Consider the following 23,938-nt stretch of genomic DNA (forward strand, 5'->3'; position numbering starts at 1 on the left):
TTGGCATGATCTAAGCTTTATCCCCATTTCACATGGCCTACTGTATGTAGGCCATGGAAATGGGGAACCCCAAACTATCAACTAACAGAGAATATACAGACACTAAAAACTCAATTTACAATAGACACAACACAGACAAATACAACAAAATACAGATGATCTTAGTACAAATATAACTTAAAGAATATTCAACAATCATATGTTATAATCAATTTTTCCCTCAAACTTTTCTTGAAAATGGAAACAGAATGCAACAATTTCAATTTTGTTTCAGATCTGTGGTCCCTTCAAAACTACACTAAGGCTCGTGCACTTTAGCCTTCGTTTTTTGCCAGTGATTAGGTGTTTTTCCCTTGTGTTGTAAATGTGCTGGGGACGACAGATTGGAACAAGTTCACACAATCATTTAACCCGTGAAAGACCTGGAATATCATGCAGGCATTGTGAAAGACATTATATTTGTTAAGCCTTAGCAAAGCAAGGCGACAAAACAAAGGACGAGTCGGAGTATTTCCTGTTTGATTTTTTTCTGTAAGGTCTGTCATTTTTGGTGTGGCTAGGAAATTTGATACACCATATGACATTACAACAGTTTGAATGCAGTGGCACTAAATGTTTATATAAGGTGAGAAGTGCTGAGTGTGTCTTAATTTAAAAAGATTGCTAACCACTGATGTTGCAGTATGTGGTACAGTGTAATTTGTCCAAATGTCAAACATTGGACTTTCTTTTTTGTTTTAGTATAATAAAGGTCAACCATGTTCTAAGCTAATCTACCTGACATGTTTTTAAAGCAGCAGATTGTTTATAATTTCAAACCAAAGTGTAGTTGCCCTGAAACATCTTTAGCGTAGGGTGTGTGTGTGTGTGTTTTTTTACTCAGAGTAGCAGAGGCGGGTGGAGCAGTAGGACCCTGGGCTGCAGCAACAGTAAAGCAGAGAGTAGGCAGGAGGGAGGAGCCTGGATATAAACCAAACAACCCTCCACACCCTGCAGTCGCTAGAAGTTCCTCCGCATTCCTGCTATATGGACACACACATATATACACACACATATACACAAACACAAAGCTGGGAGGAACCACACACTGAGGCTAAGGGTAAGTGTTTGCAAAAAGAAAGTGCCTTTTTCAGGAAAATAGATGTTGTTGTCTTCATGTTCGTGTGTGTGTGTGTGTGTGTGTGTGTGTGTGTGTGTGTGTGTGTGCATGTTTGTGTGTTCAAACAGGAGTTTGAAGGGGTGTGGGCCTGTTGTAGTACCAGAGACCAAAACCTCATCATCAATGCTCCCAAGGTGTTTTATTTTCTGACTCATCCTTTTTCGCCATATTTCTCTCTCTCTCTCTCTCTCTCTCTCTCTCTCTCTCTCTCTCTCTCTCTCGCTTCCGTCTGTTAAAACATATCTCAATCATAATTGGAGGGACTGTTTAACCTTTGGTTCTGTATTCCTGTGACTGTTAGTCTTATCCTGTCTTCCACGTGTTTGACTGTATGTCAGTGTATCTTCAAGCCCAGTTGCACCGCAGTCAAAACAGAGGAAGTTCTTTTTAGGTGGTTAGTGCTGAAAAACACACACACACACACACACACACACACACACACACACACACACACACACACACACAGTTTCCTCCAGAGAAACTAAAACGTTTCATGTAGATAACTAATTAGCACTATTGCTGTTGTTTCAGTTGCTTGCTGCACTCTGTAGCAAGTAACTAAAATAACAACTAGAGTGCAAATGACAAAGTACAGTATGCAGATTACTGGAAAATTATATTTGAAATTCCTGCATCTTGCATGCAAATCTAAGAGCTCCATAGCCAGTTGAATGTATTGTTATAGTTGGTAATGCAAATGCAGAGATGAAAAGAAACTGTCACGCTATGACTGCCATCAAATATGTAAATAATGAATTATAAAAGGTCAGTTTTCATGTCAGAAAAAAGGTTACAAAGGTTCATGGTGGTTTGTGGCACACTAACAGGTCCTAACACAAGTGTTTCTTCAATGCTTCATGACTTTTAGGCTGAATCCCATTTCTCCGTCTTACCCCTACCCCTTGGCCCTTGAAACCAAGGGGTAGGGGTAAGGGGTGAAAACATACCCCTATGAAATGGGACACCACTTGGTGACATCACCATACAGAATTGATCACAAACCTCCAAGATGGCGTCTCTGTCTGTTGATTGTGTGGGTTTGGACAACAGTGTGTGTTATATATTTTATAGTTATTTTAGGTTCACTTTGGTAGTGCAGAGTACTTATCTGTGTAGTACTTAGGTCTGTTTGCAATACAAATGTGTATACACATGCATCATGTGTACACATACATACATATACACCCTGTACATGGTGTGTGTATATCGGTTTCAGTTATCACCGTTTTGAATGTCATTGATGTTCACAAAAACATTTTGTTGACAAAAATCTGTCTTTATTGGAGATAAAATGAACATAACAGGCAAAAACGTTACATAAAATAATGTTACAGAACCATTATCAACTATTAGAACCATAACTAACATGTCGCACACAATAAAAGGCTTTAAATGTGTAAAACTAAAAAATACAAACAGACCACAAATAAACAAATTAACTACAGCTGTTCTGATATTCCAGACCAGTCTGGAGCCTTTTGGCCAGTAACTCCCCCTCACATATCATCAGTGTCCCGTATCAAAACCAACAACAACATACAAGTGCATGAACAATGAACAGGAATTAATTACAGATTATTACAATAATACAGTAGGCTACCAATGCAATAATGAATGGGTACAACATGAACATATGAATTAGGAAACGTCTGCTCGTTTTCAGCCCCAAACTGGATCAGCTGCTGTGTCCTCCTGTGTGATACAGGGCGGTATATGTTAGGCACGTAGCGATGTATCGTAGACCGTTAATATATATATATATATAGCTATACAATCTATGCGATGTATACAGTCCATTCAAGGCAGAAATATGTGGGACTGTTGTGCAAATCAACGTTAGCGTTAGCGATTAGCGTTAGCGTTAGCATTGCAAGCTAGCGATTTTTAAAAAGTTTCAGTTAGGAACATGGTTGCAAGTACACATGTACAGGACTGCGTAGACCACAAAACAAGACTGTCGTAACTTTTTAATCAATTATTTAAGCCGAAAGTACTTACATTCATGAGTCTCTCTGGTCGACGGGCAGCCATTGATGCCTGTGTGTTTACAAGTGAGGTCGCGTCCACACTAGGTTTCAAGGGCTATACAGCCCTCGGTCTATCCCCTACCCCTAGCTCGTAATACGTATTGGACCAGCACTAGGTCCCGCGTGAACGCGCAAAAGCTAGGGGAAGGGGTAAGGGGTAGGGGTAAGGGGAAGGAATGGGATTCAGCCTTAGTCTGCTCATAAAAGCATCATAGCCAAGTTATGACAGTGAAACTAGCATCCGTATGGTAACATGCTCACAATAGCAATACGGAATGATGTTAAGAAGGTTTAATAGTATGTGTAATTGGAACTTGGAAATCATTTATTGGGGCATGTCCATTTTTCTCTGGTAGAACAGAGTGCTGGGGAGCTCTTTATACGAGTGCTTCACTGACTTTAGTAAGGGAGTTAACGCTATATATACGGAGGGGTAACTACAAACAACAAGAAGCTTATAGAGCATATGCTGATGAAAACAGTCACAAGCAACATTCAATGATCTGAGCTGATATTATTCAACATATGGTCTTTTCTGTCATTGCTATGATAGTTTCTGTCTGACATGTCATACAGTTCGGAAGAGATAGACACAGCCAGAACAAGCTTCTCGTCACTAGGATTCATCCTCTGGGGACCATGTATGAAAAAAAAAAATAGCTATTGAGATATTTCAATGTGGACCAAAGTGGTGGACTGACAGACTGGCACGACAATAATGCGGCTAAAAATGGAAAGCAAGCAAAAGTGCAACATTGTAACAACAGAAAAAAACCTCAAAATTCTTTTAACAGGTTCACCCAATGCATGCAGTAGCGCAGAGATCAAAACGTGTCTGGTGGTCAGCCACTGTGCTCCAAATGCATATGCCGATCCCCTAGTGGCACATGGCGCTCACTACAGCAACATTTGCCTGTGGGTGATGGTATATGCCACTGTGCCATAGACTGTAAATACTAACAGTCACCAACCTGTGCCGGTTGTGTTCCACTGGCTAACCTTTTAGTTAAATAATTTTATATATGCTTGTAGATGAACCCAAAGTATTAGAGCTAACATGAGCTTACATGGCTATTGTTAGCCGCGCTATAGTAGTGGCTTATTCCCACAGACTGCTTATGCCATGAACTGTTTAACATCAACGTTAATTATTCAAAGTGGCCTTATGGTGAATAATAAATAACGTTATTTGTTATTGTTCCAAAAACGAATTGTTCAAAAGCATCATCATCATCCCAGTTACAGAATGGACACTTCATGCCTTTTCTTTGGTTAACTTTTGTTGTCTTATATTTCTTGTTCTCTAGTTATTGATTAGTCAGACTGTGGTGAACACAGACAAATGACTATCTACTTTTAGCAACTTTTGGAGGTGGTGCTAGATATTTTCATTGGAAAAGAATTGGAAACTGTTTACAGCACATCACAGGGAAACACACACACACACACACACACACATCTAATAGGGTACAGATATGTATACAAACCAATACATAAAGTGTGGTGGTTTACCATTTTGAAAACCTGTGAAAACAAATATCCTACCTACAATTTATCAAGGCTGATGACAAATATAATAAACATTCTCGTGGTGCTGCTTGTCCATTAGGCAATCGGCTGCACAACATGTCATTATTAAACGAGCAAAATTAACCACCTATTCCACAGTCTCTTGCTGAACCCTCGATGGTGAATCGAAGAGTCCCCTCTTTCAATGAGAAAGTTTTTTTCACTTTGTCACTGGATATATTTCCCCACATTGCAGGATCCGTTAGTCCCAAGCCAAGAGTCGTCATCAGCCCCCCTCTGATATAGGCCTGTCTGGTTAAAGAAACTGTGACCTCCTGGCATGTTGTCTGCTTTGGTCGAGTTTGACCTTTGAGCCAGGGTGGGCAAAAAAATATAACAATAAAAACTCATCGTAGCAGCTGAGACCTAGCCCTAACACTTGGGGAACACAGCATACATATGGACCAAACAAACATGCTAAATAAACATATTTGTTTATTTTTAAAGCAGATTTTAAATTACATTGTAACAATTTAACAATTCCCTCTCATGAAATCCAATCACGGCACGGCTGTCTTTGAACGATTAGACAGACGGTGGCGGAATGACTTAAATTCAACTAAAATGTAATAGCAAACAATCAGTGTTTGACCAACAGTCTGTTGAGATGCCTCTCCAAATGTAGAAACAAAGTGCAATCCCACCATAAAACTTAAAAAAACACGTTAAGAAAATAGATCCGTATTTTGACGTAGGTCCAATGACACGAAAAAAAAGTAATCCACAGCGATCAGTAGATCCACAAAAAGGGTCACATGTATCCAGCAAGGCCTGCGCACGTCACATTCACCAGGCAGCGCCAAACAGCGGTGAACATGGCCTCTCACGCCGTTTAGACAAAGTGGAAGAAAACGTATACAAGTCCAAATCTACACAAAACGCACAACCAATTAGTAAGCTGACAGCAAATGTACGTGGCATTTAGGCAACCTTTATTGCAACGTTGGCACGGCAAGATGTTCAGACTAGTGCAACAGTTGTTTTTTTGCGTTCTGTATATGCGTCAACAGTGGTCTCAGGTGAGAGCCTCTTGTCACTTGTCAAATAACCCAGAGCCCTGGAAAATATTATTTTTTACTAAAGCAGTATATGAAATCAGATGTATCACCTACAATATTGTATATAAAATATGTATAAAATATCTGGTCATGCCAGACGTAATTCTTCCACTCACATACAGTGGACAGCTCCTCGGAGCAACCAAGCTCATTAAAGCAACTTTTACCCCACACACTCTAGGCTGCTGCTGCGGTCCCCTGGGGACCTGGCATGCATGGCTGTGGACTGCTTGCTAGGTTAACTAGTTAACAAAAACATAAAAGAAAAAACGCGTTATGCGTTAGCTAAAGTTATTCAAGTGTCTCTCCTATAGACTAGTTAAGACTAAATAACAGCATTCAGACAGTTACTCAACGTAGGCTAATCTTCATGATCTGCTCTACTTACCACTGTCTTGCTTTCTTTTCTCCTAATCCTCTTTTTTTCTCTTCCCTTTTTCACTCCCAGAAGGATAATTCCTCTTCGTTTTTGTTTGACTTAACTTTAAATCAATTTAAAAGTTTGGTCATCTTGCTTTCATGCCATTGTAGGGAATGACGTAGGGCCCCTTTGGGGAGGTTTCCGACTGAGATGTCATTGCAAAAAGTAGTTTGTGTAAGGGAAAGAGGTTGGAGTTTTGGTTGCCACATTTTAAGTCATTGCTGTGAAATAAAGTTTGTTAGCCCTCGGGGGCCCCCTCACGGCCAGGGGCCCCAAGCAGTTGCCTGGTTTGACTGTTGACAAGCGGTGGCTCTGATCATTAGTGGTGTGCGATACTGGAGCCCGTCCATGGAGAGCCTGTTCAGTCCCTATTAAGCCCAATTGTACCAAACTTTGTTGCAGTTACACCAGAGTTCCACTGGGGGTGAGTGCAAAATGAATGGGAGTCTATGGAATTAGGCAGCAAAATTTGTCTCTTTCGCCTGATTGTTGTTTTTGCAAGTTCAACATGGATTATGCGTCGAATGTTGAATTTGATTTGATCAGTAATTTGATTTCCTAACCTGTCAGCTGTGTTGTTGATGCCTTGAGAGGATAAAGGAAGTGACTCAGAGCTTGTTGTAAAGCAATATATCTGGCCGTATGATATGTAGGATGTCATTGAAATTTTAAAAGGCTTTTTAGAGCAAAAAAGTGACTTTAAAAAAATCTAACACCCATTAGTGTGTATTTTCTTTGCCTCTCCTTTCGAGTGCAACATTGAAATTACTAGACTAAATATTATATCCTAAGAAAAGTGGATTTACAGGGGTACAGCTCCATAGACCTCCATTCATTCTGCACTTGCCCGTAAGCGCCCTCATAGGGATTTAGAGTGGTACTGCAACCAGTTCAGAGGCCGGAAGTTTTCCCGACAGTGGACGCTCTCCCCTTATTAGACATTCTCTGGTGATACTGCAACATTTGGTATCAATCCGATACCAAGTAATGAATGAATTTTCATGACATTTAAGTGTTTTTGTGATTTTTAATGGATTGGATTTTTAATAAGTTAAATCCCAGGACAGAATTTTCATATGTTTGTATAAATTTGTTGTGTACTGTAACTGTATCAAACAGCCTTTTTACAAATTATACAGCTTGCCGTTGTTTTATTTTTGGCCTGAAAATTTAGCCACAGAGCACTCCAGAGCCATTCTTCTAATGGTTTAGATAGATAATATCAATACCAACCTGGGTATCAATATTATTGATTATTATATATTATTTAGATTAATCCGCCCACCACTACATCCCGTGAACGAATTCTCTGCGTCGCACAATGAAAGTAAAATTTAAATTCAGCGTCAGAGCCCCCCCCCCTTGGAGTTTCAGGCCCCCCGGAGTGTCAGGACCCTGGACTGTGAGTCATTGTTGCGTTTTTTGGACATTTGTTGATCACTTGATTTGTTGGGCAGAGATTTGATGCGGTGAAAAACTATTTGTGCTCCTCCGATTCAAAGCACCCTGTTACCTGTTGAAAGTTTCCTACCTAAATGGACAAAAGCACACTAGTGACACCAGTAGACAATTTGTGTCCTACACCCGAAACAGATGAAAATAGCTCTTACAGAAACTACAAGCTACAACTGTTTTTTTGACATTTCTTCTCAGTCTCAGAATGAGCAAGGCGGGTGATGAAGGTGGCGGTGGGGGCAGCAGTGAAACAGCCCAGCAGCCGGAGGGTAAGACTTCAGCGGGGAAGGCCCTGAGCAAACTCAGTGCTACCACTATTGGACCAAGCTGGACTAAAGTTAACTGCCCCTGTTGTGTATCGGAGCGGGTCGAGCCGTTGGTTCTGGTGAAGCTAGGGGAGAAAGTTCGCCCTGAGACGAAAAGGTGGCTCGTCAGATTGATTGGAGCTCCTCAGAAAGATGGAGGTAAGTGTTCAACAGTGTAGTGATTAGCAAGTGATGAGCTGCAAGAGTCATGTGCAACTCAAGTGTCTATCTGCATTGATTGCTACCATGCAAAAAAAACATACACATCAAACTTTTAAGAGCTTTTTTTACTCTCTCATACTGGAAGTCTCTTGAACAGGAGAGTCATAATTCCAATGTAAGATAAACTTTCATTATCCCCGTTGGGAGATTCATATGTCTAATGGTGTCTAGGTCTCATATAAATGTTGGCCAGATGTGGTTAATATTTTACTAGGACAAAAAACATATGAAAAGAAAAGAATACTTGTTTTCTGCAGCTGTATCCACATGCATTTCTTTGCAGATAAACCCTTCATTTCAATATTCAAACTACTTTTTTTCATTTATAAATAATAACTTGTGTCATTATTGTCATTATGGTCGTGGTGGATAGATCTAAATCACTACTCTTAGATCACTCTGTTTTTTTAATTTCAACCATGCTGGGCTGCCAAAAAATGTTAAGCCCTACAGAACTTTTGAAGATCCCACAGTGAAAAAGTCTAAAAATGAGTACTGTATACTGCATACTGTAAATGATGAACAATACATTAAGATTAATTCAGTTTGATTGAAAATGTGCGATAATAGCTTATTTCACTTAATGTCAACATCATGTAATTATAGTTGGAACAAAGCAATACAGCAACATACAGTTCAGACATATATTCCTCTTCTGTTCTTTGCTCTTAAAGGTTTTTGCTTTGACAATTTTGGGCCCTTTTTCATTATCATTTCTTTACTGATGACACTTAACAATATTTTTCTTTTCTAAGGAAAAGACATGCATCTCATTGTTTTTCTTTTCTAAGGAAAAGACATGCATCTCATTAGTGGAATGTCACATCAACAAATAAAGCTTGACCTGGCTTAGAAATACAGTAACTCCTTAATTTCTCAGGAAATCACTTGCAAATCATGCATGTCATTAAGTTCAAATCTCTATCACTACATGTATGTGTAATGCTATGGACTGTATTTATAAAGCTTTTCTAGTCTTAACAACAACTCAAAGTGCTTTTACATAGTACAGGAACCATTTACCATTCACACACATTCATACACTTTGGCTGAGGCTGCCGTACAAGGTGCCACCTGCTCATCAGCTAAACACTCCGAAGGCTCAATTTCTCCTTATTGAAGGAATGTGATCAGCTCACTTAACGATATGTTCACATGTTAAGTCTGTCTACAAATAACCAAAAATTAGAGTTTTAATACACCCTCTTTTGCAACTCTTTCCGCCCCAGGTGCTGCATTGCTGGCCCACCCTGGCGAGGATGCCAGTGGTGACCTCATCGTGGTCTCCGCCCCACGCTGTACGTTACTTAAAGCCACTGAAGAGTTAGGTCTATGTAAGACTTACCGCAACACAGACATGGAAGCCTTTTCCTACAATGACAGAGACAACTTTAAAGATTCAGGTACAACTGTCTAGCTTTGAATGTACTTTACATGTTGAAACCATAAAAAGAGAGGGAGTGGATTTGGGTTGTTTTAAGGTCCAACACGTAATATACTGTATTTACTGTATTAAATCAAAATCAGATATTAAGGAAACATCCAAAGTTGAAATACTATCTTCTCTGAAACAATGCTATTACAAGTATTTTCTCCTTTGAATGTATTGCAAAACCAAGATAATGGATTAAGCCGGGATATTCCAGTTAGCTGGCTCAATTTAGCCTTGACTTTGTTTCACAAAAGCAGAGGCACCCAAGTTACCATGGAGATTTATTCTGTACAGATAGCCAGGCAAAGAGCCAGGATTTATTCATCCTGGAGCCTTTTCTGTTCACTCAGCCGTGGTTTTACTTTATTGTTATCAGCCTGCATTAAAATACAACAAGTGCATATTGTGGTTAATATAAGTACTGTTATTATTTAAAGTTGTGACCATTATTTTGTTTTGTAATTATTCATGTCACAGTCATTGTTACTGTTATATTGCTGTATGAAGAGTGCTGTTCACATATTGTTGTTAGAAGTTTGATGAATATATTATGGCAGTTGTTGAGATAATAAGAAACTTTTAGAAATGTTACTAAGGGCAATTTAAAAAAAATATATATATTTTTTAATGTGCTGTCCATGTGTGTTTCTATAGTGTACCGATGCACCTTACATTTTTTTAGTTGATACATTTTTTTGTATTCTATTCTGTTCTCTATAATTTGGGAACATTGTACATTTTTAAGAACATATCCTATTAGTACAATCCTCCCTAATGATAGGCTTAGTTCACTGAACCAAGATAAGATAAGAAAACCTTTTTTTGTCCTACAGTGGGGAAATTAATTTTTTTTTAATAAAAAAAAAATAATTGCGGCAATACATAACCATATATGTACACTGCTATACATTCATGTAACAACAAGGAGAGGAAACCTTAATGTTTTTTGGCATTATAGTTTTCTGGGGGGTAATAACTAATAAATATCACTAGCATTTGTTGTGACAGTGGAGAGGAAAAACTCCCTTTTAGGCAGAAACCTCAAGAGGTGAGGAAAACGTCCTTTTCTTTGGACAGACCCAGGCTCTTGGTAGGACAGCGCCAGTTGGGGGTGTGATGAAGAGTGGCAATTATAGTCACAATAAAGATAATGGAACCATGACTTGAAATAGTAGTTGTAGTAGTTAATGGCATAGCAGGTCATTGCAGGGTGTTACGGGGTGCAGCAGGGCATAGTAACATTTTAGCATGTATACACACTAAACATCTGCATACGTACAGCATGGCTGTAAACTCTTGTTCTTTTTAAAACTGTATTTTTCATTCTGGTGTGTGTTTGTTTCCAAGCATCACTAGCTATATTTATGTATCTGTGTCTATCCATGTGTGTGACAGACAACATGGAGGTGTTCCTGACCCTGGCGGAGAGGCAGTACATAGTGAGGTATCAGCTGGATGGTATGCGGGCGCAGAAAGAGATGAAAATACCCGGCCTGTCTGACAGCTACGTACTGCAACATCGTGCCAACATCTGTGAGTTATTTCACTGTGTGTTCAAAACTGTATAGAAAGACAGGATGCAAACAAATTTCCGTTGCGTTAAATACTTTATTTATGGCGTAATGTAAAGACAATATACCAGTAAGGGGGCAGAATTCTGTCTTTTTAATTTATGACTTAGTGTAATTTGAATATTTTAAGGAATGCTTCCAGACAAAGATGCAAATACACAGACACAAACAACAACAAGATCACCACTTGTTAAGACTTTCTTTATAATGCACTCCTCTCATCACATTGTAGCCTCCCAATCAGTTCATATAATGTGTTGAGAACAATCTAATCATCAATTAGGATTGAGTTTTGGACATGATGACAGCAATGTTGTAAATATTATTTAACTGCTGTCTCCACATTCAGCCAGTATCCAGATGTACAATGTGTATCTATGTTTAGCTGACCTCAGCTGTGTCATGTCTTTCCTCTCTTCTCACATTCGATCAAGAAATTGCTTCAGTCAGCAACAGCCTCAGTGTGTGTGATGTACCGTATACTGTATGTGTGTAACTGGGTATGTGTGGATTAGTTGTTGCTACTGTCCCTCTTTCACCCATGTTTTCATATCATTCTATTTAGGGCGCAAGCTTGTGTCAGCTGGTGTTGTTGTGGACACGTTTCCCCTCCACAACCCGACCAAACTGAGGGATCTCAGTAACGCTTGGTACTCTGGGAATCAATTGGCTCAGCCGCTAGGTGGGTGACACACGTAGAATTCACAATAGATGGCTGTGTGGGTGACAGTTTCTGTTTCCTGCCTGTATGAACCATGAACCATGCATGCACTTACACCAGTCACCTGCTGCTTTATCCAGATTCAGTCAATGGGTATTTTGGAACCCCTGTGGCTTTCTACTTCAGCTTCCTTGATTTCTACACCTGGTCTCTGCTCCCACCGGCGATACTGGGCCTGTCCATTACATTCTTCTCAGGTGGGTGTGTGGATTTATCATTTATGTTTGTTCATGTATGGCATTTATTATTTAGATATTTAGCACTCTTACCATTAGAATATGTATTATTATAAAGGTTTTGCAAGCAACTAGAGTTTGTTAATCACAAACATATGTGTACCTTGATGTTAATCTTAAAACTTATAACATGGAATAACATTTCACAGATGAAAAAGATTTTTTACAATTGTACTGTTACGAACATAAATATCACAAGAAGTAATGTTAATTAATAATTTCTTTAAACCAATCACAATCAATCTTGGGCGGCGCTAAGCGCTGGAAGTAGCAACTGTGCCTCTGCAAAATAGCCTTGAGAAGGAACTTGTTTGGTGGACCACGTGTACGTTCAACAGTTGTTTTTGTCATGCAACAGAAAAATTGCATTCGAGCTGAACTGCAGTTCCTCGATGTGAGTTAATACCCATAGACTCCTGTGTTAAAAAATCCCAATTTTACAGAACATAACAGAAAAAAAACTGTTTGAATGAATGAACAGCAGCGGGCAATGCGGTATCTAACTAGATAAAGGAAAGCAGCTGATTTATCTTGAAAAGACTCAGAAGTATGACGCTCATTTTCACTGGAAAGTGTGTGATGCTTTACACCAAAAGATTATGGGGATAACAGAGGATTGCAAGAATACTAAAAGTCTGCCTAGCTAATCTTATCAATGGAAGCCAAGGATTGTTGTTGTAATATTTGTTTAATTTAATCCTGGTATCTGATAAGCTAGATCACAAGCTAATTATCTTGTGTTTTAAGATAATGATTCAGTATCAACAGAAAACTTTAAAAGTCCCACGGCATGAAAATTTCACTTTGTGAGGTTTTTTAACATTATTATGCATTCCCCAGTGCCAAAAAAATGGCGATAGGTGTAAACTGAGCCCAGGGTATCTTGCTCTGCCTTTCAGAAAATGAAGGCTCAGATTCCCCCTTCCCCCACCCGCCCACTCTTCTCCTCAATAGCTACAGACTCAGAAATGGCACATCCTAAGGAGAGCTCATTGTGGGACTAGTGGCTGTAACTCTGCACCAAGGCTGAACTTTGGGAAAGATACTTCATAAACAGTATCAGGGGACCACTAAGGCCTATATAAAAGCATCCTAAAAGCGCCATGTCATGGGATCTTCAACAAGTTTGTTGTCATGGTAATGGTAATTAACTTATGATCTTGATAATATTGATAAAATGAAATGATTGCAGCCCGGCTGTTTTTGACTTCCATACTTATCTTTTGCTACTCCTGGGGAAAAAAAGTGTTCTGCTTACTAATCTGTAAAGCTTGCCCTGAGGGTGGTAACACGGTAAAGATGACTTTTTTGTAGTGTCAGCATGTTAAAGCATGTTACATGCCTATAGTTATTGTCACGGAGGTGAGTGAAAGGCAGGAAGGAATTGGACCGAATGCAGGAATGCAGACAGACTAGGAAGACAGGAACTGAACTGTTCAGGAGTTTATTGATAAAATGTAAGCACATGAGCTCATTGGCATGGATAGAAAAATAGCCAAACAGAAGTAACAGAGTCTTTGGGTAAACAGGAACAAGGCAGGAAAAAGATGCAGGCAGGCAAAGATTCCCGTCAGGATTCAGGATTCAGGATTCAGGATTCAGGATTCATTAAACAGGTTCAGATGGTTTAAAAGCAATGCACGAAGCAACATTGAAATATTAAGAACTTTGAAACAAAAGGGGCATTTGATTGAACTGCATTTTTTTTGCACTTCTGCATTGGCTTCCATTTGTCAGAAAAACACACGGTGAGACACTTTTTTTCACGGCTCTCATTTGTGTTCCAGTTATTGAGGATGGGATGCTCAGCCCCACAATGTAATTCAGGCTGATTGATGATGTATTTTAACTCAAGTGCATCTGTGAATTGAACAACAAACTAACTGGACAAAAAGTTTTTCTTACCTGAGCCAGGCTCAACAAATGCTGAAGATGACTCAGCACCAGCTGTCACCGGTCACATGATCCAGGCGATCTTTAGCATGCTTTGGTCCACGGTGTTTATGGAGCTGTGGAAGCGTCGGAGCTCCACCCTGTCCTACCGCTGGGGGACCCTGACACTGGCTGACCGCTTCGCCGAGCCTCGACCTGGTTTCCACGGCGACATCGGGGTCAACCCAGTGACAGGTCGTATGGAGCCGCTCTTTCCTGAATGGCAGAGGGACCTGCGCATGGCACTGGTGTCAGTGCCAGTGGTGGGGCTGTTTTTAGGTACAACTTAGATTGTAAATGTAAATTGAATGAACTCATCAGTGCACGCTACTGAGCTGAAAGGTATCATGATATTATCATGATAGATAATTATTATTATTATTATTATTATTATTATTATGAGTAAAAGAAGTATTAGTGACATTTTCTAAAAGCAATCCAATCCAGTGTTTGAATTAGTTGAAAACACTTAAACGCTCTGCTCTTTAAAATTGCAAACACTCTTCTCAGCTATACCTCCGTCCTCATCATGTCTCCTGCCCTGTCACGTCTCTGCAGGGTTGGTGGTACTGGGAATGGTTTGTTTCTACTGGGGGGAGGCCCAGGTGCAATGGCTACACAAAGACTGGGAGTCCCTGCTGTCTCTGACTTTGCTCTACATACCCTCAGTGCTTCACATCGTCTATACTAATATGCTAGCAAATGTTTACAGGATGGTGGCCCAGTCTCTGACTGAATATGGTGAGTTAGACGGAGGGGATGCCATTGGGAGAATGAAGAACTTATAAATAAAGTGGCAACACTATTTGTCTTATATACTATACGTACAGTGCATAGGTATGCAGTACATATATGCACTTTACAGAGAGCAAAAAAAGAATCGAAGATAGTCATTCAGCCAATAGTATTGTTCATAACGCTTATGATTAGCCAACCATTTCCCTTATATTTCCCTTTAGAGAACCACAGAGAAGAGTCTGCCTTCGAGAACCATCTGACAGCCAAAGTCTTGGTGGTTAGTTCCTCTCATCTACTCTCCTCTCCATTAGCTCTTACATCCTACCCAGCAGGCTTTTTAACCAGGCTCTTGTCTCTCTCTCCCCAGTTCACCTTCTTCAACAACTTTGCAGTTCTCTTCCACATTGCCTTCTTCAAGCAGGATGTGCCTTTGCTTCGCAAGGTAACAGCTGAGCTCTACACTTCTTCCACTGGTATCTGTAAAGTGTTCAAGCAGGGAGAGTTATTTAGCAATGCATTTAACGTGATACTGTTTTCATATTAGCCATATATTCCTGCTGTGAGAAGGGTTATTTGTTTTCTTTTGCGTCAAGTGATGTGACCGTCCTGCTGCTTTATTTCTAGTTGACAGCAAAGATAACTTAGTGTTTGCTGGGCCAAATAACATTTTCATTTTTATATACTTCAAATTGATTGATTTTAGAGTAATTATTTCTGTAGGTGGACTTTTGTAAATCTTTACAACTGTGTCAATGTCGCTTACACTTGTTGCCATTTTGTATGTTGCCATTTTCCTGAATGAAGCTAGGTAGCTGGATGGCTATGTAGGAAGATTCCCACTTTTAACTGTGACTACAAAGCACAACACCAGGAATATTTAGGTCGCTTGATAAGTCTGAGATGTGGGCGGCGATTCAGAGGTCTGGAACCACAATAGAGCAGTGCTCTTCATAAACTGATCTGTTGTGATGTCTAAAATCAGTTCCTTTTAGAATGAGTGCAAAGTTGAAGTGTGACCAAAAAATGTAAGGTAATAAAATAAAAAAAAGCTCTCTAATTTATTAGAATGTATTGAACATTTTCTGGTACAGGATATAAAATCCTCTATTTCAGACTCAAACAACACAAAAACAAAAATGTTATAAACAAATTTGAAGCACATTGATTTCATGATTAAAAGAAAATGTGTCTAAGCTATTCTTGAAAGAGTTAACAGAGGGGTAGCGATCCAGGGGACTTGAAAGCCTGATTCCCAATGAAAATAGCTGACTCAGAGACAGTTGGCTTTGACATTAAGTGTTCTTTAATAACTTAGATCAGGAACAGGCCAGTGGAACAAACTTTAACTTCTTCTCCCATCCGGGGTTTGTCAGTCTTCAGCCGGCTTGTCCTGGAAGGATTTAAAGCAGAGAGAGAGGTCAGTCCTTTTTCCAGCCAATATCCTTAATGAACAATAAACTCCTGCAGTGTTTCCTCGCTGGGACTTTTTTCCTCCCTCAATTCCATGAGTCCTTGGGCTGGCTCTTCCCCTGATAACCTGATGGGCTGCAGGTGTGACTGGTTTGCTACACACCCCCTCCTCCAGCCATAGGCAGGGGCTGAGAGCGTCCACAAACCAGCATTCATCCCTCCTGGAGAGTGCATCTGCATTCCCGTTGGCTCTTCCCGACCTGTGCACAACAGTAAAATTAAAGTTTTGCAATTCAAAGAACCACCGTGGGACTTGTGCGTTAGTGTCCTTAGCAGTTGCCATCCATTTAAGTTCTGCCAATGAGATAGTACCGCAGCTTGATTAGGGCCCATTTAATCGCCAGACATTCTTTTTCCACTGTAGAATCATTCCTTTCATGTTTTTGGAACTTACGACTAATGTACGTAATTGGATGTTGTTACCCCCCTCTGGCCTGGGATAGCACAGCTCCAAGCACGGTCCCCGAGGCGTCGGCATGAACAACGAACATGTCACCCAAAGTCTGGTGTATTCCGGACTGGCTCGGTGCATAAAGCCTTAAGGGTGAATGCCTCCTCCGCCTCTGGTCCATAATTCTTTGGAACATAGCTGGTGCTCCATGGACAACAAAGGGCAGCACTTTGTAGTGGTGCAGGCCATCTGGAGTAGAAAAAGACTTCTTTTCATTGGCTTACTTGGTGGAGGAACCTGCCACTATCCTATGGTAAAATCAAGAGTAGACACAAAATGGGCAAAGCCTAAACGCTTGATTAGCTCATCCACTCTAGGCATGGGGTAGGCATCAAGCTTAGAGACTTCACTCAACTTTCTAAAACCATTGCATCATCTATCAGTGCCGTCCGGCTTGGGAGTCATAACAACTGGGCTGGACCAGGCGCCACGTGACTCTTCAATAACGTAATGTAATGTGTTGCATTACTTTAGTTTGGCCAGGTCGGTTGGAGAAGACATCTTTAAACTAACTGGTCAGTTCTACCAGGTCTTGGCGATAGACAGAGGTCAGCTGAGATCATTAAAAGTACCATATTTTAGCCATTTAGTCTCCATATTTTGTAGACTCCTTCTATCACCTCCCCCAATCTGAACCTATGGATCCGCCCCCTGTGACGCATTGGCTGGCCTGTTTCCTCTGGTTTGTTACATTACATCCTCAACGTTCCACTTCCGTGATTGCTCCGGTACCGCAGGAAATTCCGCCGCATGCATGTATTTTGTATGTCAGTCACCTTCCGCTTTCTTTGTGTTGGAATATTAAACTCCGGTGGATTTCTGAGGACTATGGTTAACTGCTCCTCAGATCTCTGGCTAGGCTATCTGTCCAATCTGATTTCTGTTGCACAACTAAAACAACTTTTGAACGTACACATTCCACCAAAACAAGTTCCTTCCTGAGGCTATTTTGCAGCGGCACTGTTGGTGCCCGATCTGTGCTGCATGCACAATCCGCCATGCGCATGCACAGATGGTAATCCTGTTTTACGTGGATTTATGGCACTGCATGATCTGTTCCACACTTAGCCTTACCGGGAAGATAATGTTATTTGAGGTTATAGCTAATTCGGCTAACTGTCAAATTTTCCCTGAGTCAGGATAACAGTACCAAAACGCAGAAAGTTCTGCTCACCTATGCCTCTCCAGCTTCTCCCGTAGCCCACCCGTATACAGTATGTCCTGCACTGACTTGAGTGTGAGGTAAACTCTGCCGGGTCTCCCCCATCTGTAGCACTGTCTTTGATAATTGCGATATCAGGCCAGATTGTTTTTAGATATCTTTAAGTCCTTTACAACGTAAGTTATAACGGCTCACCTATTAAAAAATTGTTGAGTTTAAATCGGGCTCGGGCTCATAATTCCCTTAGAAAGGAGAGAGAAAAATTGTACTTATTTATTTTTTTTTACTTGTTTTTTTATTTGTGTAGTCCTCCTGAATGTGAGTTGAAATGTCAATTTGTTTCATTGTTGCTACTACTTGCTACATTTGAGTTCATATGTTGTGTTTCAATTGCACATTGTTACTGTAAGATTAAAGGGAGAAGAGCTACTAAATAAAAAAAAATACTAAAAAAGCAAATACAGGCGACTCTTTTTGCACTAGCTCTGTTTAGTTTAAGTTTTTATTTTTGTATTCCTTTGTATTCCTTCCTTTGTATTTTGTTGTTAGATTGATAGCCTATATCTGGCTTCAGGTTACACTACAAATTAATTTTACTTGAACAGAGCAGTGTTAAACAATTTTAAGAAATAGTGATTTGAACCTTATTGAAATTTGTTTTGTGTAAATTTTTAATAATTGAGCAATGGGAAAATAATCGCTAATATAAAAGATTAATCGAAAAATTGATCATTAGATTAGTAGACGAATGGAAAAAATAATTTCTAGATTAATCGTTTAAAAAATAATTGTTTGGGACAGCCCTAGTTTAAAGAAATGCCAATAAACCAGAGCACGTTTTTCTCCCATGCTGTGTGGACCAGCTGGCAAAGCGAGACTACCTGAGGGGAAATGCACAACTTCTCCTGGAAGCTCATTCCGCACAAAGTGTCTCTGAGTGAAAATAAGTTCACATATTCTATTTGTTTGTCTGAAGCGTTTAGCGTCTCTGCTGATAGTGACCCAGCTGGTGAACCAGGTGACCGAGGTGGTCATACCCTACCTGGTGGACCGCTTTATCAGCGTCCCCAATAGGGCAGAGAGTGAAGACGACCCACAGGAGGACAAATATAGAAACCAAAGCACCCTGCCTGCTTTTCCTGTGAGTAACTGCATTCAGAAGAGGTCAAAACAGGGGTTAGAAAACACTCTGGCAGTGTATGACACAGCTTCTTGTTTTGTCACAGGGCTTGTTTGCAGAGTACATCGAGCTCCTGGTGCAGTTTGGGTATTTGAGTCTTTTCTCCTGTGTGTATCCTCTGACGGCCGTGCTGCTGCTCATCAATAATGTAACGGAGATCCGAACGGACGCCTACAAGATCTGCAAACTCTTCCGGAAACCCTTCTACGCCCCTGTAGCCAACATGGGCGTGTGGCAGGTCAGCACAAAAACACACAACGCACAAAAGAAATGATTCAGATTCAGATAACTTTATTAGTCCCCAAGGGGCAATTCAATTTCACGACCAACCCATCCATTAAGGGTTAAAGTTAAAAAAGTGCACAATCATACAATGTACATAATTAAAAAAGAAATAATAAAATAAACAATAAATTAGTACTGCAGCAGTCACATGTCACTCTGTATACAGATGCTTCTCTCTCCCATAACATCCACACATGACCCAATCATCACACACACACGCACACACACCCACACACACAACACCCACACACACACACACACACACATTCACATTCAACAGAGCAGTATGGTGCAAGAACCAGTTTTGTTGAATTATGTGATTTCATTCAACAGTATTGATTGATGTTATAGCAGAGGGAATGAATTAATTGGCATAGCGGTTAGTTTTTGATCTGCTTTCTGGACAACTTGTGTTTTCCAGAGAGAACAGAGATCTTTGAGAGGTAGCCAGTATGTCACCCTCAATTATGAGTAAAACAGCTCACGTCATTGTCTTTTGTTCCAGATTGCTTTTGAGGTCCTGAGTTTTGTCTCTGTTGTGTCCAACTGCTGGCTGCTGCTGCTGTCACCACAGTTACAAATGCTGTGTCAGGAGGGCGGGATGAGCGGCACAAACATTCTGTTGTTTGCTGTTTTGGTCGAGGTAAGGGGGGGGGGGGGGGGGGGGGGGGGTGGGGGGGGGATGAATATCACCCTGACTTTTTTTACCTCTGTGTGTGTTTGCAGCATGTGCTGATCTTGGTTAAGGTGGTTTTGGCAGTACTAATCCCTGATGAACCGGACTGGATCCGGAAAAAGAGAGAGCGTATTGAGTACACATCCATGCGGGCCTTGAGAGAGCAGGTTAGACCTCTTACATACAGGTCAAAAGTTTGAACACACCTTTTCATTCAATGCGTTTCCTTATTTTTATGAATATATACATCGTGGGTTATCACTGAAGGCATGAACACATTTGGAATAATGTACTGAAAAAAAGTGTGAAATAACTGAAAAACATGGATTATATTCTAGTATCTTCAAAGTAGCCCCCCTTTGCTTTTTTGATAACGCTGCAAACCCTTGGTGTTTTCTCAATGAGTGTCATGAGGTAGTCACCTAAAATGGTTTTCACTTCACAGGTGTGCCTTGTCAGGGTTAATTAGTGGACTTTCTTGCCTTATTAATGGAGTTGGGACCATCAGTTGTGTTGTGCAGAAGTCAGGTTGATACACAGCCGACAGCCCTATTGGACAACTGTTAGAATTCATATTATGGCAAAAACCAATCAGATAAGTAAAGAGAAACGAGTGGCCATCATGACTTTAAGAAATGAAGGTCAGTCGATCCGGAATATTGCGAAAACTTTGTATGTGTCCCCAAGTGCAGTCGCAAAAACCATCAAGCACTACAACAAAACTGGCTCACGTGTTCCCCAAGAAAGGATGACCAAGAGTTAACTCTGCTGCTGAGGATAAGTTCATCTGAGTCACCAGCCTCAGAAATCGCAAATTAACAGCAGCTCAGATTTGAGACCAGATGAATACCACACAGAGTTCTAGCAGCAGACACATCTCTAGAACAATTGTTCAGAAGAGACGAATCAGGACATCATGGTCAAATAGGAGCTAGGAAACCACTGCTAAGGAGAGGCAACAAGCAGAAGAGATTTGTTTCCAAGTTTGAGATCTTTGGTTCCAACCGCCGTGTCTTTGTGCGATGGAGAAAAGGTGACCGGATGGATTCTACATGCCTGGTTCCCACCAAGAAGCAAGGAGGAGGAGGTGTGATGGTGTGGGGGGGGGGGGGGGGGGGGGGGGGGGGGGGGGGGGGGGGCTTTGCTGGTGACACTGTGGGGATATATTCCAAATTGAAGACATACTGAACCAGCATGGCTACCACAGCATCCTGCAGCGACATGCCATCCCATCCGGTTTGCATTTAGTTGGACCATCATTTATTTTTCAACAGGACAATGACCCCAAACACACCTCCAGGCTGTGTAAGGGCCATTTGACCAAGGAGGAGAGTGATGGAGTCCACAGTCACCGGACCTGAACCCAATCGAGATGGTTTGGGGTGGGCTGGACCGCAGAGTGAAGGCAAAAGGGCCAACAAGTGCTAAGCATCTCTGGGAACTCCTTCAAGACTGTTGGGAAACCATTTCAGGTGACTACCTCTTGAAGCTCATCAAGAGAAGGCCAAGAGTGTACAAAGCACTGCAGGGTGGCTACTTTGAAGAAACTAGGAGATAAGACATAAATTCCGTTATTGTTAAGCTACATAATTCCACGTGTTCATTCATAGTTTTGATGCCTTCAGTGATAATCTACAATGTAAATAGTCATGAGAATAAACGAAACGCATTGAATGAGAAGGTGTGTTCAAACTTTTGGCCTGTACTGTAGATTTCATTATTAAGCATTTTGGTGCTCTCCTTCATTTGCGTGACAACCTTTCTTTCTTCTCTTCCAGAAACGGCATCAAGAATCTTGATTGCGTTGAGGTGTTGATGTTGTCCTGTACCGGGCTGCTACAACCAGAAAATAGTACCCACTTCAGAGGAGAAGATCTCTTAGATCTCTGGCAGGCTAACAATGCTGTGCCCCTGATTCTGCCCCTGTACACTGTACACATTTTTTTAAATATTAGACTGCAGATTAAATGTATTATTATGTGTGCTGAAACAAAGAATTTAAAAAAAGATGTTAAAATGATGGAGGCCTTCTCAGGGTTTGTTTAGATTTAGTGAGGGGAAACTGGAGAGCTCTTTTAAAATAACTATGGCTACAGAATGTACAGTCAATATTTACAATAGCAAGACAGACAGGACAGAGTATTTGTTGTAAGGGCAGAGTCAAAGACCATTTTTTTTCTTTCAGGAGTGGTTTTGCTCAGATCACTTTGTGATAAAACACAGTGAGTGTTTAGGATTCATAATTATTATAAGATAAAGTTAAGACGTTATTTAACCCGAGGGAAATTGCTGTCCAGCAGTTGCAATACAAAGTGGGAAGAGTGCAAATATAAAAAGTGCAAATATAAAGGCTGTCATAGAAATGAAAGTCTTTAAATTAGCTTTAATTAATCTTTTTGTAATAGGGTAGACCCAATAAAACTACAGAGAATTATCACCCATCAGTGCAATTCCTCTCAGCTGAGCAGAGAAGTTTTTAGCATATTTTAGCTCATTGTTTTGGTTTTCTGGCCGGCAACTTTGCTGTTTTGATTGACTCACCGGTCTCATCAGCCTCAATTCAGCTGTTTTCAGTAAAAAAACAGACAACCCCTAATAAACCCACTGTATGTTACCAACCAGCAGACAGAAAAAGTAAGAAACTGGCTGGTGAATATAAGGGACTGTTCTGTATTTATGGAATGGACACCGGAGGACAATAGGGGAGGGTCATGTCATTTTATTTTTTGTTGGGGGGGGGGGTCACAGAAAGTTCAAAAATGTCAAAGTGGCTTGTTCATTTAAAATAAAAAATTGCAGTTGGTGCTAAGTGGAGCATGTGAGCGTGTGAGCGTGTAAGCTCTGATCGCGGTTACGTGTCAGTTAAACTTCTCATCTCCAATCGACAGTGGAGCTGTCCTGAGATGAAAGATAACCCATTAGGGCTGCACAATTATTCGAATTTTAATCGCAATCACGATTTTAAATTCCCACGATCAAATTTGCGTGATTGAGCAATTTCTTTTTTTTTTTTTAAAGCGTCATTTCATAGAACGCTCCGGGTTTTTTTGCAAAGCCAATCTACCGCTCTGTAAACCACTGTCTGATCATGAGCCTGTCAGAGTTGTTACCTGCACCACACAGCTTAGTTTCTAGATGTAGACAGTCACAGAGGACAGAGTCACGGGAGGAAAATTCAACAGATAGCAGTTATACATCGGTCTCAAGGTTTACTAGTTTACCGGTAAATGCAACATTTTGTCCCGTCTGTTGTTTTTCAGACAACAGCAGTGACCAGTGCTAGTCGGTGCTAGTTAGCGTCTGTTAGCTGTTAGCTCCTCTAGGACGCACCGGTGCACATAATGTCCTCGCATCCGCTGCAATGTTGTTATATGGATATGCGTTACATGGATTTTGCTTTACATGACCCATTTCGTCTGTAAAGCCGTGCCTGTGTTGGATCTCTCCTCTACTCTCTCTCCTCTTACTCTCCGCACAGCCCCGCCACACAGCGCCAGTCCACACTTCTGACATATGTCCACAGTTTTAATTTTTTATTAACACAGCTGTATATTGTTAAGTATGAGGGGCAAACCTGTATTTGTGTAGTGTGTCCGCGGGTAGCTGCTATCGCGGCCAAAAAAAACAGAAGAAGTTATTGAATGCAACTAACTTCAGGTCGTAGAGTAACAGCGTGTGAGACGGAGGCTGCTGTTCCTGGACCCATGGCCACAATATCACAGTTCATAAAAATGCAGCGCAGTAATGATACAGACATTTCGTACACATGACGTGTGTACGTGTGTATGTGTAGGAAGTTTTTCCTCGCCACTGTCGCACTGTTGCTTGCTCTGGAAGAGACTACTAGAACTGTTGGGTCCTTGTAAAT

The 23,938-nt window shown here is 40.7% G+C and overlaps 1 protein-coding gene and 1 long non-coding RNA gene across 3 annotated transcripts in view; one reads left to right on the plus strand and one right to left on the minus strand.

The window, feature by feature from the left end:
• The window catches only part of LOC116691164 (uncharacterized), a 631,246-nt gene extending 625,379 nt beyond the window's left edge, over window positions 1-5,867 (minus strand). The window contains exon 1 of the long non-coding RNA XR_004332442.1: window positions 5,805-5,867. This is a non-coding gene — a long non-coding RNA (uncharacterized LOC116691164). The remainder of the gene's footprint in view (window positions 1-5,804) is intronic.
• On the plus strand, window positions 912-22,694 carry LOC116691148 (anoctamin-10). 2 transcript variants are annotated; one of them, XM_032518521.1, is made up of 16 exons: window positions 951-1,099; window positions 1,228-1,293; window positions 7,888-8,153; window positions 9,446-9,619; window positions 11,044-11,181; window positions 11,785-11,901; window positions 12,021-12,137; window positions 14,091-14,387; window positions 14,667-14,849; window positions 15,068-15,123; window positions 15,214-15,288; window positions 18,906-19,070; window positions 19,156-19,347; window positions 19,900-20,037; window positions 20,121-20,237; window positions 21,849-22,694. In XM_032518521.1, exons 2-16 carry the CDS (start codon window positions 1,283-1,285, stop codon window positions 21,867-21,869), a joined length of 2,067 nt encoding a protein of 688 aa, XP_032374412.1. In that variant the 5' UTR covers window positions 951-1,099; window positions 1,228-1,282; the 3' UTR covers window positions 21,870-22,694. The 2 variants fall into 2 exon arrangements, with proteins under 2 accessions (XP_032374413.1, XP_032374412.1); XM_032518522.1 differs by lacking the exon at window positions 1,228-1,293 and having other exon boundaries at window positions 912-1,099.
• Window positions 22,695-23,938: the final 1,244 nt, after the last annotated feature.

This window comes from Etheostoma spectabile, chromosome 6, assembly GCF_008692095.1.
Source record: "Etheostoma spectabile isolate EspeVRDwgs_2016 chromosome 6, UIUC_Espe_1.0, whole genome shotgun sequence".
NCBI classification, from domain to species: domain Eukaryota; kingdom Metazoa; phylum Chordata; class Actinopteri; order Perciformes; family Percidae; genus Etheostoma; species Etheostoma spectabile.

Excerpts from the sequence above, each read along its gene's own strand:
- LOC116691148 (XM_032518521.1), top strand. Across the intron at positions 9,620-11,043 it reads AGACAACTTTAAAGATTCAG|ACAACATGGAGGTGTTCCTG; the intron begins GTACAACTGTCT and ends TGTGTGTGACAG. Across the intron at positions 20,038-20,120 it reads TGTTTGCTGTTTTGGTCGAG|CATGTGCTGATCTTGGTTAA; the intron begins GTAAGGGGGGGG and ends GTGTGTTTGCAG.